General features: G+C 41.1%; 1 protein-coding gene across 1 annotated transcript; it reads right to left on the bottom strand.

Moving 5' to 3' along the window:
- Positions 1-813: 813 nt before the first annotated feature.
- Positions 814-4,626, bottom strand: lrrn3b (leucine rich repeat neuronal 3b). Its single transcript, XM_014973147.2, has one exon. The coding sequence runs from the start codon at positions 4,206-4,208 to the stop codon at positions 2,010-2,012; it is 2,199 nt and encodes a 732-aa protein (XP_014828633.2). The 5' UTR covers positions 4,209-4,626; the 3' UTR covers positions 814-2,009.
- Between the last annotated feature and the right edge of the window lie 11,555 nt (positions 4,627-16,181).

Raw genomic sequence — 16,181 nt, 5'->3', positions numbered from 1 at the left:
TGGACCCTCACTGACAAATTTTATTTTGTCACAAAAATCTAGTCTCATGAGCAGATGTCTGTGATAAGCACTAGCTGAACCTAGTTGACAGCAACAGAGGACGAAATGTTTTGCTGCCAATAGAGTTGACTGGGAGGGTAGAGTTCGTACTTCGAAAGCCTCGACAGGACTTCAAAGTAATTGGAGGTTCATACAGTGTGGCTTTGTGACATACAATCTGAGGTCATCTGCAATTGTCTCCCAATCCCATTTTTAGTAAGGCACAATGTCAGCTTGGCACAATTGTTCTCCCTCTGGGTGATTTTGCTCGGATGAAACTTCCAAGTGTGCGTCCGTTGCAGAGCCGGTGGCCATCCCTACAGCCCCATGTGCTGTACAGCTGAAGGAAACAAGCAATTAGGCTATCAAACTCCACCTTCAAGTTCTGTTATTGCTTCCCAGTATGTCGATGAGCCACCTTCTTGGTCTACTGACCTTCACTGTCTGTTTTAACTGTTGGGCGTTAAAGAAGCCGCGTTTAACACCCTTGCCCTACTCATGATGTCATTATTAACGCCCTCTGTCTATTCTAAATTAGCCACTTCCATCCATTTCATGTACCTCCTTTATCTTTACAAGTTCACCAGGAGGATGGTGCCTACAGATCATGAGGGCTGACCACTTTCTTACAAGTCAGAAAATTGACATAGCATGGCTTATTTTCATATTTTCTTCTGCATACTAAGCTGTAATAAGTTACAAATGAAGACACGACATGCTTTACACTATTCCAGTTCCCACTGATAATTAGACACGAAAAGACAAAGACAACTGTTTGTAAAAGAAACAATGACATTTATTATTTTTTCTTAGCGCTTTTCTCGATTAGTTTGTTGTGCCCATTGATCACATATAATACAGTTAATATAAAAATGGCTTTTTGACTTTACACCCAAAGCAATAACAAAATGCTTTCTTAAAATATGTATGCTAAAAATACTGAGAAAGTATTTCCACTAAACATACTGAGAGTATAGTTTCTGATTCTGCAATGATGGCATGATCATGTTTTGCTGTGGTTGACAGATTTCCTCAGTTCCTCTTCCTCCTTTCTTCATGTAGTTCTTGTTGTAGGCACTTACCAGGATTTAGCAAACCACTCCTTCAAGAGACAGCGCATCACTCACTTCAGTTTTAATCAACCTCTCATATTAGTTTTAGTTGAATGTATCCGCATTGTCTCCCAGTCATCGTCGTAATGAGAACTACAAAGCATAAACAGCCATTTGGCAAATCTTCTCTCTAGACACTCATTTCATAGCTGAATTTCATTAAGCTTAATGTGAAGCTGTAATCAAAAGTAGTTTGCTCCTCTCCTTAATTTAAAACCCATTTAAACTTTTCACATACAGAGGATTTGTCATTACATCAACATAATAGAATATATAACAATATTTTCAAGAAAAAAAAAACAAGAATCCATCTTTTAAATAGAAAAATGGGGTATAGTTCATCAAAAGGCTTACACCATAGTCACTGGTATTCGTCTACTCTACTAAATCTCCTTTCCCATAATAGACAGGTGTTATTACTGTTTCTCTAACTCGTCTATGGATGTTTGACAAAGCACAGACGGTATTGCTTGGGACCACACGGACAGTTCCACGACTCTGAACACATTTAACAGTCAATTACAAGAGAGTTGGCCACCGTCTTCGTCTCGGCTTCCTTTTCTCTGCCTGCGTTTCTGGGTGAATTTGAGCTCGAGTTGGTGTTTTTGCAGTAGAGACCCTTTCCCGTTGACGACGGCTTGGTTCCATGTAAGATTCACAAAGCCACCGCATCGGGCGGGATGCCATTTAGTCCTGTTAAGTGTTTCATCCCATTTATAATTATAAATTTTGCCAGTGTGTTTGAGCTGGGGTTTTTAGCCACAGGTATGCTTTTGAAAGCATAAGTTCGCCTACCCCTGCTTATGGCATTGTCCATTATCTGTAGTTAGTATGAGACGCCATCCACAGCTGGACTTTTTAAAAGGCATTATCAGATACATTTATGACTGTGGCTTTAACTTCCACTCCGCTCGGCACACCCTTACCCGAATCCCAAAGCTTTGTAAAGAAAGAAGAGTGCAGCCCAGTAGCTTCCACTGGTGTAAGCAATGCCTTGGAGTCGTATCTCCTTATATTCCCATAAAAGTAGCGGTTCCTCAGAGACGCATAAAAAAACAGACATGCCAATGAAACCACTGCCAAGAGCACTCCAAAGACAGTGATTAGTGCCGCATCCCATTTTGCTGTGTCCTTGGCTGCCAGCTCTAATCCCTTAGTGGTGACATTGATGCATTTGGTGTCATGGTCGTAGTGGATGCTGCGGATATCCACACAAACTTTGTACTGGGTGGCAGGGTGGAGATGAGAGAGGTTGTAAAGCTGGATGTCCGAAGGAACCCTGGTGCTAAACGCTGTTGTGGGATGATTCAGATCAGATAGCGTGTACCATTTAATACTGGGGGCCAAAGAGCCAGGATGACCTTTCCAGGTAACAAGGATGAAGTTTGTCCCCACTGATTTAATCACAACATTCAGGGATCCACTTGCAAGTTGAGGAAAATATCCATTCACCTCTACCAAAACAGATTTGAGGTCAGCTCCAACCAGATTGTGCGCGACACAGGTGTAAACACCTGCTTCATTTTCGGATACATCGTAGATGTCGAATGTTCCTTCTGGATGCATATAGAATTTGTTAGACATGGAATTCGGCAGGATCCTGGTACCAGACGGGGTAATCCAGTAAATATCTGGCTCCGGTTCAGCAAATGCCCGACAGTGGAGTGACACAGAGCTCCCTTTGCCTGCCTTTATGTGTCCCGGCATACTTTCAGGGGATATTAGCGGCAGGCAGATTTCCATCATCTCCCTGAAGTGCACCTGTCGAACATGTTGACCCTCGTACTCTGGAGGTTCTACGCAGTACAATGAATCGGGCTCCATGAAGCGAATGTTGGTTTTGTTCATGTTCATCCAGCGAACTACACAGTCACAGCGGATAGGGTTACTGTGCATGCTGACTTCTCTGAGATTCGGGAGAGACTCAACAGTTATCCTGTGGAGGGCGCTGAGAGCATTGCCGTTTAGCATGAGGGTCTCCAGTCGTGGTAGTTTGTAGAAAGCATTGGGGTGGATGTAGGAGAGTTTAGGATTGTTGGTGGCTTCGATTTTGGTTAACTCAGGGAGGTTATTAAGAGCAAAGCTGTCTATGGAAATTAGCTCTGGCATGCTGTTAATCCCGAGTTCTTTCAGATGCAGCATATCGACAAAGTCTCCTCTTTGTATCCGGGATATTGGGTTTTTATTTAGATCCAAAAATTTTAGATTTTTAACATTTTTCAGGGCTGAATGGGGGACTTCTGGAAAAATATTATCATAAAATGAAATGCTCTCCAAGTTATCAAGGCCTGTGAGTGCATTGTCGGGTAGCTGAGACAGATTCATTCTGGTAAGAACAAGACTGCGGAGGTTTCCTAGAGGTTTGAAGTTCAGGTCGTAAATGGAGAGAACCGGGTTCTCGCCAATCATTAGGATCTCCAGATTCGGCATGGGTTCGAACCATTCTCTCTTAATAACCTTCAGCTTGTTAGAGTTGAGATGAAGACGCACCAGGTTACTTAGACCCTGAAAAGCCATTGTGGAAATAGAAGAGATGAGATTGTGATTCAGGTAGAGCTCCTGCAGGTTAACCAAGTCGGACAGGCATCGTTCAGGTAACTCCTCTATCCAGTTCTCCTCCAGATGAAGGGACGCCAGCTGAGAAAGATTTCCCAAATGGATGTCACTGATAGAAGATAGGTTGTTTTGTGATAGGTCTATCTCTGTGATATTAGCCAAGTAATCCAAAGGTTTGACAATCTTGGCAACATTGTTTGTTTGCAGTAATAGAACTTGTGTGCCCACTGGTAATCTTTCTGGCAGACTAAAGAGTCCCACGTCATTACAGTCCACCGTCTGCACCTCCATGTACACTGAAGTAGGAGAAAACCAGGGTCTAATTTCACACACACAAAGCTTCGGGCAATCGGGTCCCACCTCAGTGGCTACGGCAAGAGACGCCATAGCCAACCCAATGAAGAGGCAATCAACAAATGACATGTCCTTCATGTTGAACCTTTTTCCCCTCCAACAGAAGTTGGTCTTCTTAGATAAAGGGTTTTCAGTTGTTGCCTTCATGAACAACAACTCATTTGCTGCTGCTGTTGCAGAGGCGACTGACTCACCCCCCTCACCAAACCCAACACCACCACTGGTTTCCCTTGGGGGGCGGGGGGTTATGTCCTGCTGTATAGGTGTCCTTGAATGTAATGGCCAATAATTCAATATAGCTTCCAGTTTAAGGGTTTGGAGCCAAACTTACAATACTAACAAAAAAGTAGGAGATGGGGATAAAAAGGGAAAAAAAAAAGTATAGATCTTACTCTATATGTTAGTATTACTTAAAGATAAATGCCCTCTTTGATTGTCTTCAGTAGCTTTGAGATTCCACAGCCCAGTCCATTCCTACCTGCAGAAAACAAACAAGACAGAGAGAAGAAGAGCTTTTAGTATTGCACAACAATGGAGGTGGTCAAGGAATGTCATGAGAGAGGGATTTGGGCATATTGACATTTGTTATAGGCACACTGATGCATGTTGACATTTATACATGCTCCCTTCAAGACTTAGAACAATGGATTCATATCTGCTTGACCTTATAGGCTTAATTTCTGAGATGTACCGCGTGTGCCCTTACGGTATGCCATTCGGTCTTGACGTCCGGGGGGGGTGGGGGGGTGTGAGCCTAATATTAGTTAAAGAGAAAGCTCATTAAGATTCTTAAATGGCAAACATCCGAGGGCTTAACCACCAGGCCTTTAAGGGAAGCTGCACTGAAATATGCCAGTCGCTATAGCAACAAGTAAATGGGCATCCAGTCACAAACAACATGATGAGATGGGTCGGTGGTAAAGGCAAACAAAGCTTTTGACCCAGATGCAGTTTGCACCTGTTTGATAGAGGACACAGAAATAGCAGGCTTAAAAATTAAAATGCTCATGCTGTTCTCTAAATATATGTGAAAGTCACACAGTGCATTGGTGGGCAAATGTTATTGAAGAATAGCAAGCAATAAAGATGGAGTCGCAATTTACATGCAATATGAAACCATGAATATTGAATACCAAAAGATATGAGATGATTTATCCAGCCAAATATGGTATGGTTGTAACTGTTCAACTTTTACTGGACTACCAAAAGACTGTAATCTATATTCTACTGATTTTAGTAGTGTATTTTATGAGAAATAGTAATTGAACGAGAAGTAAAAGAATTATTCTTATCATACATCCACAGAGCAATGAGAGTAGGAACTGCCTCTCGGCTACATTCGCTTCCTGTGAATATCATTGTCCAAACTTTTTGGAGGCTTCTGTTCATTTAATTTATGCCATAGAATATAATAACTGGGATGGGGAATAATCATCGTTATTCCTTTATTATATTTTCAAGCCTGATTAATCTTTTGTTGTTGAGAAACAACTGTCTCTGCAGTACAACTCGAGGTTAAATATAAGAGGCCACAAATCTAATAATGCTCAACAAAGGACTCTGCATTAATTTATATTGATGTGAAATGTCTTATGTTTTGATTTTCCATGTCATAACTTAACCCATCAGTATTTTTGATTTTTGCCAAAATCAAACACTGGCGGTGGTTTAATTCATTTTATTTTCTAGAAAACTTGAAATCTATGCTTAGCTAGATCTGAAGTCAGATTTGCATTTTAAGCAAATACTGGTACACCTGTAATATGGTCCTACATTACAATATTGAGCCAGTTTGAGGTTACAGATGGACCCAATCACTGAAAAAGAAGTTTGAGAGTAATATATTGAGATGTTCAGAATGAATACAAAACATCCCCAAACAACATGTAGGCTGAGAAAGTTTGTAATTTTAAATTAAAATGTGTTCAAGTAGAGAACCCAAAAGTGCTAGACATCTCTTAAGTACCTTTCTACAATCTACATACATTGGCATTGAAGTATAAGAAGAAAGTACCGTTTTCAGGCTGTAATTAACTCCTGGTATTAAAACAATGACTAGACAAAACACACAAGACTGTCCCTAGGTGTCAAATTCAATGCTAAATCAAAAAAGAATTCAACCTTGTATTACTGGGGCTGCGGGAAATTTGTATTTCTTAGTCAAAGCTTAGCCTTCATTAAGAGCAATAGAAAGCAGCATCACTTCTCATGTTTGACACACCTGAATCAAATGAATGATTCATTAGCAGCCCTCTACAGAAACACATGACCTTCCCAGGAGTCAATTAAGCCCTTTCAATCAGCTGTGTGGGAGCTGGGACACATGTAAAGAAAAATGCAAGCCGCCATGCCTTCATGTTACAGGTCAGTGGCATGTGGGAAACCCTACACCTTGGAGCGAGCTTTGTCCTCTAAATTCATGCATTGAAAATCAGTTCTGTGATGACAAAAGCAGAAAACTAGAGAAACATTTTTAAACAAAAGGATTTTAAATTACACCGTTTAAACCAGTTTTGTTTAATTTAAATTTTTTGGTACAAAGGACTTTTTTGTTGCCAAGAAGTTAATGAGATTGGTACATTAAAAATATTATGTAAACTGGATTATTAAAATTCGCTCAAAAGATGCATCAAAAACTGCCAAAAGACTAAAAATATTCCAAGTTCCTCAACGACTTTTTCTTCTAAATTAAAAAGTTTTCTTTGAAACCAATACTGTTTTTGAAATATTTTCCACAAAGTGGAGAAAAAGGTCGAAAAATTTTAACTAGAAACAACACTAGCTGCTGCTGATGATGAAATGGTCTGATTTTATATAATTGTAGCAAATTAGTTCAAGAAATGAAGCCATTCTTGCCATTCTAAAATAAGGTACTTTTTTTTTGTTTTTAACAAAATCAAACTGTGGATAATTTGTATGTTAGTTTTACAAAAAAAACATGATGCAACCTTTATAGAAATTGGTATTTTTCTATTTACACATAGGCATTTATTCACCAAATGTTTTTGAAAATGTTTACATTTTTAGATAAATTTCTATGACTAGTTATCATTGCAGAGAATTAATGAGAAGAAAACTGAGTATTTACTTTTTCCTTTCAAGCTGTCTCTACTGGAAGATTGCTTGTGAGGGGATCGTAGACTTGCTACGCAGGAGTTCATATGAAAACAGTTGAGTGGTTTTAACAGAATACCAGTCATTGGACCTTTTATACCACATGCAATAAAACCGAGCCATAAAGTCCAAGATTTTGTTCATGTAAAAGAAAATATTTCTCAAGTTTTTCAACATGTTTGTTTCTTGCAATGTCTTACTTGTTTTATTAGTAGTATTAATATTAGTATTAGTGTTTCTATCTTAAAATGCATACCACGGATGCCAGTTGGCTACTTATTTATTCCAGCTAACCTGGCATCTGCAGTTTTAACATATTGACTACTATGAATGCAAAAGTACTCACAATACATGACACAAAGAGCTTTTCCTATTAGGGTTATAAACCTTTCATTTACTGGTCCCAGTACGTCAAAAAATTATTAAAATGGATTAAGATCTCCAAAGCCCGCCACACCAATCCAATGCAAGAATGACCGTTTTTTGTAATCCTGCACATTAGTTTTGAAACACCAGTGCAGAAAAAGTTCCAGTGCTGAATCTGCACTTTCCAAATAATCGTTTATTTATGTGACTTAGCCATATAAGTGCACTAAAATCAATGTTAAATTTACTACTACTACGAATTACAAAAGAGTAAAGAGAGTCCTCACCACTCCGGTGTCTTTCTTGGAGATTTTGAGCTCTGGGATTACTGCAAATTTTAGAATTCTAAATGCTTTGTCTGATAAAACCTGAACGAATTGATTCTTTACTGAGTTGAGGTTCATAAAACTTGGATGTCATTTGTCAAACCACAAGAGGCTTAAATGAGATTATGGCCAATAAAATGCCAAATAAAAACCAAACAGACATATTTTTTAAGAGTTTGGAATTTGGCAATTTTTTTTTTTATCTCACCTTTGTAAGAATTGATAATGGTTGACTGCCTTGTTGTTTTAGGCAGGATGGAACAAACTCACAAGGGATCGGTTAGTTCTCAAAAAGAAATTGCCCTCTTTGTTAACGCCTTTTCTTTTTGAAGCCAGTGCGAAGATGCTTTGCATTTGCTTGTTTTTGCTAATGTAGTAAACTATGACCATGAAATGAGGAATGTGCCTTATTGTGATTTATGCCTACCATTACACCCCTATTACCTACCCACTACTCTGCTGCAGTGTTACGATTTTATGATTGTATTCTCTGATTATCAGTAAATGTTTTTTGGCATGAAACCTTTGCCAGTGGATGCTGTTAAAATTAAACGCGTCTCATAAGTGTCTTAAAGATGATGAACATTATGGCCTTCTGTTAATTGAGCTTAAAAGTGCTCATCGAACAGGATATCGTTTCAGGAAGTAACTGGAGCTACAACTGCAGCGCGTCCTCTTGATGCACGTTAGGCCTTCATTGTTTCCTTTTAATCGGCCGCCTCTCGCACGCCACGGTTGAAGTGCAGCATGCGATTTATCATCTGTGAGTCTGAGCAGATGGTTTTGATGATGCTTGTGATATTTTGGGCCTAAAAGATCGGGCCGCCGCGTTACAAGGAGCGGTCAAAAAGAGACGGGATGAAATGGGAGGAATGAAGGAAGCTTTGAGAAACGATTTCATTTCATCAACAGTTCTGTTTCCACCTCAGTGGCCACAGGGGAACTGTGTGTGTGTGTGTGTGTGTGGGTGTGTGTTGTAAGGATCGGGTAAATATGATGGCAGCAGAAATGTCTCCCCTCTACCACGTCCGAGCCAACGCTTTATTCCTGGAGCTGTATTCCAGCATCGGCTGGATTCTGGTGTGGATGGGCAGAGGAGGACATGGAGCCAGTGAAATCCGAACGAGGGCTGAGGGGAGCGGTCAATGGGGGTGGTGGTATTATTTTTCAAGAGCGCCTGGCACTTCAATAAGCTTCTACACCCTGAGCATTCTGATAAACAGAGCTTAGCCTCTCTCCCTCAGCACTCGCTCCTCGGTGTAGGTTATGCGGTTGAGCTGCACCCTGAAAGCGCGGCACAGATGCTGTAATTCAGCCGACAGTGTTCGGGTCTCACCTGTGCTCGCTTTGGCTGTTCTTCTCGATAATAACAATCGCCGGCAGCGTAATGTGGCGGGCTTAATTGTTATTGCTTTGGCAACAATCTGCGTTCACCACAGGTGGCTCTAGCAGGGTGCGCTATTGTTTGCTTAGCCAGGGGTGTTAATTGGGGCGGGGGGATCAATTGTTCCCGAGGTCCGTGGGTCACATTACACCATCAGATTCTGGCCTGGCTGGAGGGACGGACAAGCAGATGATGTGGCGGCCAGTAGCGGTTTTCAGACATGGCAGGAGATTAGGAAAGAGGAAGCATTTGGTTTGCCTGGGTTGTCTTCTGCTTTGTGTAGAGTGCTGGAAATCCATGATTGGATTAGGACACCCAGAAGACAATGTGCCATATGAGGTGGTGGACGTTTTAATGTTGATCAGCTAGGATAAATTCAATTAATTACTCGACGTTGTAGTTAATAACGTTTTCCTATTTTAAAAATGGCTTTGAAGAATCCCTTTAAAAACACAGTATAATCCCGTTTCTCATTAGTAGTTGCAAGTAATCAAAATAATCAGTGATTTCTTACGGTAAAACAGCTGTTACTCATTTTCGTCTGTAAATTAAATGTTTCCTGATTCATGCAAACATATCCGTAACATACATATTTACCACTCAAATTGTGCTTTAAAGATTAGAATTTTTATTTTAAGATTACAGAAAAATGTAAAACTACATCTGCAAGGCGTATGACTAACTTGAGGTTTAATTGTAGTTTCTCTGGAGCAAAATCTTGGTTCGGAGAGAGTCACTGCCTCTGACTTTCCATTAATGCCTCCGCTATAGAAATGTTTAGATGTACATATATCATGCTAAGGTAATGTAAATAAAAAGTGATTACTTGTCACTTTGTTACTGTTGCACAGAAATTCCTCCATTGTGGGATGGTAAGGGATATTCTATTCTATTCTATTCTGAGCCACTCCCAACCAACTAAAACCTGAAAGTTTTAAGCCACAGATCCCAGATTTTACAACCCCTATTTAGAATATCAATAAACTACAAGTTCACATACTCAAGTGCACTTTAATCAGTTCAAGTTGAAGTATCCAAATCGTCTCCAGGCGTCTGAGCGCATAATTTGGTGTTTGGCGACGACATTATGCAGAGCCAGGCAAGGAGGCAGTCTGTGTTCCAGAGGCCCTGCACTGTGACTGCTGAGACTGTGGACTTGTACAAACCTATTAGTGAAGGTCCAGTCACAGCCCACCCCGCTCCATGCAACGCTGCCTTATACAGCTAATTCCCACAATCCGCTGCTCGGTTGGCGGTAATTGAGGCAAAGTCAGATGGGAGGGGGAGTGGAAAGATCTGGAGGACAAAAGGACTTGTAGAGGAGGAACTCGTCTTAGTTTAAGCAGCTGTACAATAACCCCCGGTGGCATTTTAGGGGGGGCTGTTACGCAGAAAGAAAAAAAGCAATACAAGTGATTCAAAAACGAGTTAAAGAAACGGATAAAACGAGGATCTCCTGGCGGAAGAGGAAAAATGTTGCGCTGTGTTTGGCAGTAAGTGGCTCTGCAGCTGTTTGACAGGGAGAAATGTGGTTAATATGACCGGGGGAAAATCGAATCCTAAGATGGATGCTTGGGCGTTTGTACGTAGAAAACCTCCAGGTAATCTTCTGAGGTCCACAGATACATAATCAGCACCTGGAAACGTAACGGAGCCCGTTGGAGACGGGGTCTCTGCTAACCTAATCTCCACCTGCACCAACACATTAAAGCTGAACTGCAGCGTTTGTTTAGGGAGCCCTTTTATAGGTCAGGCTAAGGTGTTCACTCATGGAGCTAACGCGAGTTCCCAGGTGTCAGAGGGAGGAAAGTGGGGGGGCAATCACTCTAACCATGAACTCTAAAGCAACTCCATTACAGTAGGAGGCTGACAGGTCTAGCCCATGGGCTTTTTCACTTTGGCCAGAATTAATCCGTCCTGTGAACATTACAGGAAACAAGCTCCTTGCATCTGGTTTGTTCTGAGGAAACCTTAACTGTGTGAATTGCTGCTGGGTCTGCTGAACACTAGTAGATTCAACCACTGGCATTTGACACTGCCTCCTACTCATAGTTGCCTTTAAATCCAACATAGACAGAATAAATTTGCATTGGACAAGTGTTAAAATCTATCAGGCAGTGCCTTGCTAATGTATTCATACACAATGACCTTTTGTTATACGGTTGCAGTACAAAAAACAACTCCAAAGTACTTAATTGGGTTTTTATGTGAGCAACGCAAAGAAACACGAGTGGAAAGACAGTTATAAACAAAAAAAACTCTAAAAAGCTTGGCCCTCGTCAGTCTAAATAAAATCTAGTGCAACCTAGAGATGAAGAATAAATCAATATCAATAGATTTGTCTGACAGAATATCCAGCAATTTCATTGAACTCCAATCCAGAACTGCACAGCGTTCTGGGGGATGTAGGCAGTGGGAAAATTTTAGCCACTCAACTTCTCACGGGCAGCTAAGCAAGGCTGGTGGCATCAACTGACTCACTTGCTCTTTGGTTACCTAGCAACAACCTGTTGAGGAACTTGCACAGCAGCAGTTTCAGGTTTTGACATCATGCCTGATGAATGCTTAAAAATAAAAATAAAAAAACAGCAGCGTGGAAGGAATATTGTGGATAAAACAACTAGTCAGTAATTGTCAATATCAACTAATATGAAATGCTATACGTTTTCAGCTGTATTGTCCAACTACAAAATGTAATAAAGTCAAATATGGTAAAGTTCAAGGGGAATGAATTCTGTCGCAAGGCACAACGACTACGCCTACACACTATTCAACAAAATTCTAAATATTCACGAGCCAAACGCTCCAACATGCAGCTATCTGCTAGAACTACAAAGCCAGTGTAATACTGAGCAGGGTCCCTCACGCCGCGCAAACAGCTCTTGCCCATCCGGGCGTAAGGGAGGCGCCTCCGGTGGTGTCTCGCCGTGTCCGGAACAGGGAAATTGAGCTGAGCGCTGCGTGCTGGGACCACGTTCTGTGACCGCTCAATCACATTGGGGTCGGGGGAGTCTTGAAGCCAGGGCGCTGCCTTGGGCTGCCTCGTCGTGCCGTTGCTGTAGCGATCGTCGAAGCTTTCAGGGAATGTCGCTGCCTCACGGGGGGACGGGCACCGAGAAGTTTTTCTAGGTTTGTATCTTTTAGTGGCTGGTATGTGTCAAAGAGACAGGGTTTCCCAGCAGAACAGTGCACTGTAACAAGATGATCAATGCTATTCACTTGAGCTGTCAGGCTATAATGCTTTGGCTGATTGCTGAATTCACCTGGTAGATGCAGGACTGATGGCCTGCAGGAGCTTTCTTTTTCGGTTCTTGTTTGTCTTGTGCACCATTTGAAGAACAAATATTAAAATAAAGAATTATGTTTTACATGTACCTTTTTCCGATGTATAACCAAATGAAATAACTGACAAAAGTGAAACCGATTGTGAATTCTGCCCATTGCCGCTCAGAACCATTGTTGGGTTTATAAATGGATCACAAATTCTTCACGGGCAGGATGATTTATATATTTTTATCGTAATCAATACTCTCCAAATCAGCAAAGCATGAAACCTTTCTCTGCAGCAGCTGTGGTGTGATATATTTTTTGCCAGGAGCAAGAAATAAGTGAAGCAAAATGCACTTGTCAGATCAATTCTCCAGCTAATTTCCCTCAAAAGGTTTAAGTCTTTGTAATGACAGGGTCATTGCATCAGCGTTACAAGTAGGCATGAGCTGGTTCCGTAATACGCCACAGGTTTAGAACCACTAAAATTTAGTGTCTCACCATTTTTATGGTTTAAAGGATGCTGAAGGCATCAAGTTGAATGGAGCACAAAGCAACGTCATAAGTTGTCAGTGAGCTTTGTACCATGGCTGAATGAAGGCTTTAGGAAAGCGGCTATGATGGGAGAAGTCGGGGGAAGATTCCCAAGTAAATTTACTAATGCATACATGATGATGTGGATGGCAGTGTGAATTATATTTCTATTTTTATGTCTTTTATGTCTACATAAATTGCAAAATTAAATAAAAAATGTGACCAAAAATAATATTTACCCACTTGGATTAGGACATGCTTCTGATAAAATCACCATTTTTAAGGTAGCACCTATTGAAAGCAACCTTTAGCAATAAGCTAAGACAGCTAGCATGACTTTGCAGATCCCCCTGAAACTCAGACTCATTGCACACAAAGCGATATCCTCTAATATCATTCTATTTCTGCTAATATTGATGATTATGGCTCGAAGCAAATGTAAAATTAAAATACTGTATTTCCTCAAGATGAGAATATGAATCTTTAATGCAGAAGCATTACACACCCGGCACAAGGAAAATAAAAATAATAAATTACTGTTAAAGAAGTTTAAGAGTACTGGATTCAGGCATATTAATGGAAAGTTGAATGGAAGGAAAAACTGTGGTGGAAAATTGCAAAAGCAACTAAGATAACAGCAACTTTCTAAAGCTGATCCATTCAACAATTTGGGGTATTGTGACGCAGCGTGGACTGTGGCTGGAGTCAGAGCTTCCTGAGCCGCCACCACACAGACAAATCACAAAACAACTATCAAACTTCTTGTTTTCCAAGTTAAGTGTGTATATTGTACATAGGTGTACTTTTTAGTAAACCACATTTTGGGTTTCAATGTGCTGTAAGCCATAATCATGGAAATAAATTGAAATTAGTGAGAAACATTACTCTTTTTTTTTTTTCAAAGAAATGCAAACATTATTGCAGTAATGTAATAAAACCTTAAATTTAGCCCAACTCACTACTTGTAAACTACAACATATTGAAATATGTAACTGTCCATAGGCCCATCGTTTCATCATTATATTTTTTAACGATTAAGTTAGAATAATGTGTCAGAGGTCAAACCTCTGGGCTCTTCCCTCATCAAGGCTGACGTGTTGTGGCCTGATGCTTGTTTTTCTATTTGTTTCCCAAAGTTATTCCTCTAATAACTTTCACAATATAATTTCTTAGCCTGCAGATAATTTGCTCCCATCTGGAGAAGGCGCCGCACTTACTTGGCCAGCGCTTCCTTTAAGAGGCTCACCCCTGCTGTCAAGGTGAAAGGCTTTTCCATTCACATCTTGGCAACGCTTCGCTCGCATCCCCACCAGGCCACCTCCATTATGCTAACACTGGGGTTGCAGCGGACAGTAATGGCACAAATACAGTTTGATTAGAGACCAGTGAGATATGACCACTTTAAATTAATGAGTGTGCTCGCTAAGGGGGGCAGGAAGCAGCGGTCCTGGTGACTCTGCAGTGCTAACTCAGGAAAGCCCGACTCGAGTCATCTGGGCGGCCAAACAGCCGGGCCGAACTGTTTGTTTTGTGCTCTTTATTGAAATGAGTTATAAATCCTCTCCCTCGCTTCACGGCGCCTGGATGAGGTGTACTGAAGCGGCGACATGGAGGTGATTACTGTGTTGCAGGTTGGCTACTCATCAATGCGGCACATGGTCGCGAGTTGACCTGCCGCTCATGTGAAAATAAAATCTTTTATGGTACAACGCATCGGATCTTTGGGATACGACGGGCACAGATGAGGGGAACGGCACACCTGCCCTCGGGGGAGCTGATTATGAAGCCTGCACTGTTTAAGTGGCAACAAGGCAGTATCGCATCTGCCGAGGCATTACAATTGCTGTGGTAAAACTGGGTGGAAGACATAAAGGTCAGATGCAAGTGGAAACTGGGGCACAACAGAATTGCCTCCTCCTTTCAGGAGACCAACCGATGTACTGTGGGGATGCTTCACTGGGAATTTTGATCCACTGGTAATAAGCCTTGGAAGGTTTTCTTCAAGTCACCCCCCACCTCTTTTTCAGACTCTTGTTCTGCCTTTTTGCTCCCTCGTTCGACTTTTCTTATGGTAATGCCTTCTTTTAGATCTCTGCTCTTTTCCCCCCTAAGCTTTCTCACATTTGTCTCTGTTATTTAAACCCTGATGGTTAAAAAAAATTTCTCCCGACGTTGGCATGATTAGCCATTAGCATCACGACCCGCACAGGCAATGAGCTATGGAGAATGCAGGCGTTGCATTCATACTTGCATATCCAGGTTTCTGTCTTGTGATCTGCACACTCCTGTCGGCCTAATTCCCTCGACAATGCTCGTTACCACTGCAAGACTGAATCCATTCTTTTGCGAGAATTTCAACCAATCCCCACGCTGGAGTTATTTTCCTGGTTTTGACAGATCCCAAGGCATTCTCAGGCCAGAAGGGATGTAAAGTCCCTCCAGTGAGTTTTGGGTCTTCGCTGGGATGTGCTAAGAAAACCAAAGTTTTGAAGGAGAAATTCTTGTCATCTGCACAAAATCTGCACTCTTCTTAGACTGAGTCCAGGTAGCCAACAAATTAAGCTAATTTCAGCTCCTTTTGTTCTGGATTCTGTTCTTTTTGTCATAATTGATACTTCATGAGCATAGTTGAGGGTTGGGTCACAGATTCAACTGGCAAATCAAAAGCTTCAGATGGCTAGACGATCCTCCATTCTGTCCACCTAACGTTCCACTCCATCTTAACAACGCTCATAAACAACAAGGCACCATTTGAACTCTCTCTGAATCAAGTTGTAGAACTGACCCTGATTAACAAAAATGTTTATATTTAAGTAAATGGCACTTTTCCAGTACATTTGCCAACAGAACTTTGAAATAGACGTTTCTCCACTGAAACAAGCTGTAGAAAATAGCCAAGGGTTAGCTAGCTGGACCTCTTTGTTTCGTCCATTTTTTTCTATCATTTTTGTTTTGAAGTAGGCAGTTTAAGGTTTGAACAAATTATTATTTTGTTTTACATTGGCTAAATGTCCACTGTGTTTCACAAAGGGAGGATGTCTTCCAAAGCAATATAGAGCTACAGACCGGTGCTGTTCAGTTATGGGGAAAAAGTCCACCTCCATTTTGGAAAATATAGAAATTGCAAGT

Source organism: Poecilia mexicana, unplaced genomic scaffold (genome assembly GCF_051168715.1).
Source record: "Poecilia mexicana isolate PSO_F unplaced genomic scaffold, ASM5116871v1 scaffold_23, whole genome shotgun sequence".
In the NCBI taxonomy this organism is placed as follows: Eukaryota; Metazoa; Chordata; class Actinopteri; order Cyprinodontiformes; family Poeciliidae; genus Poecilia; species Poecilia mexicana.
Note: the sequence above shows the minus strand (reverse complement) of the source record. Positions and strands in the feature narration are given on the sequence as shown.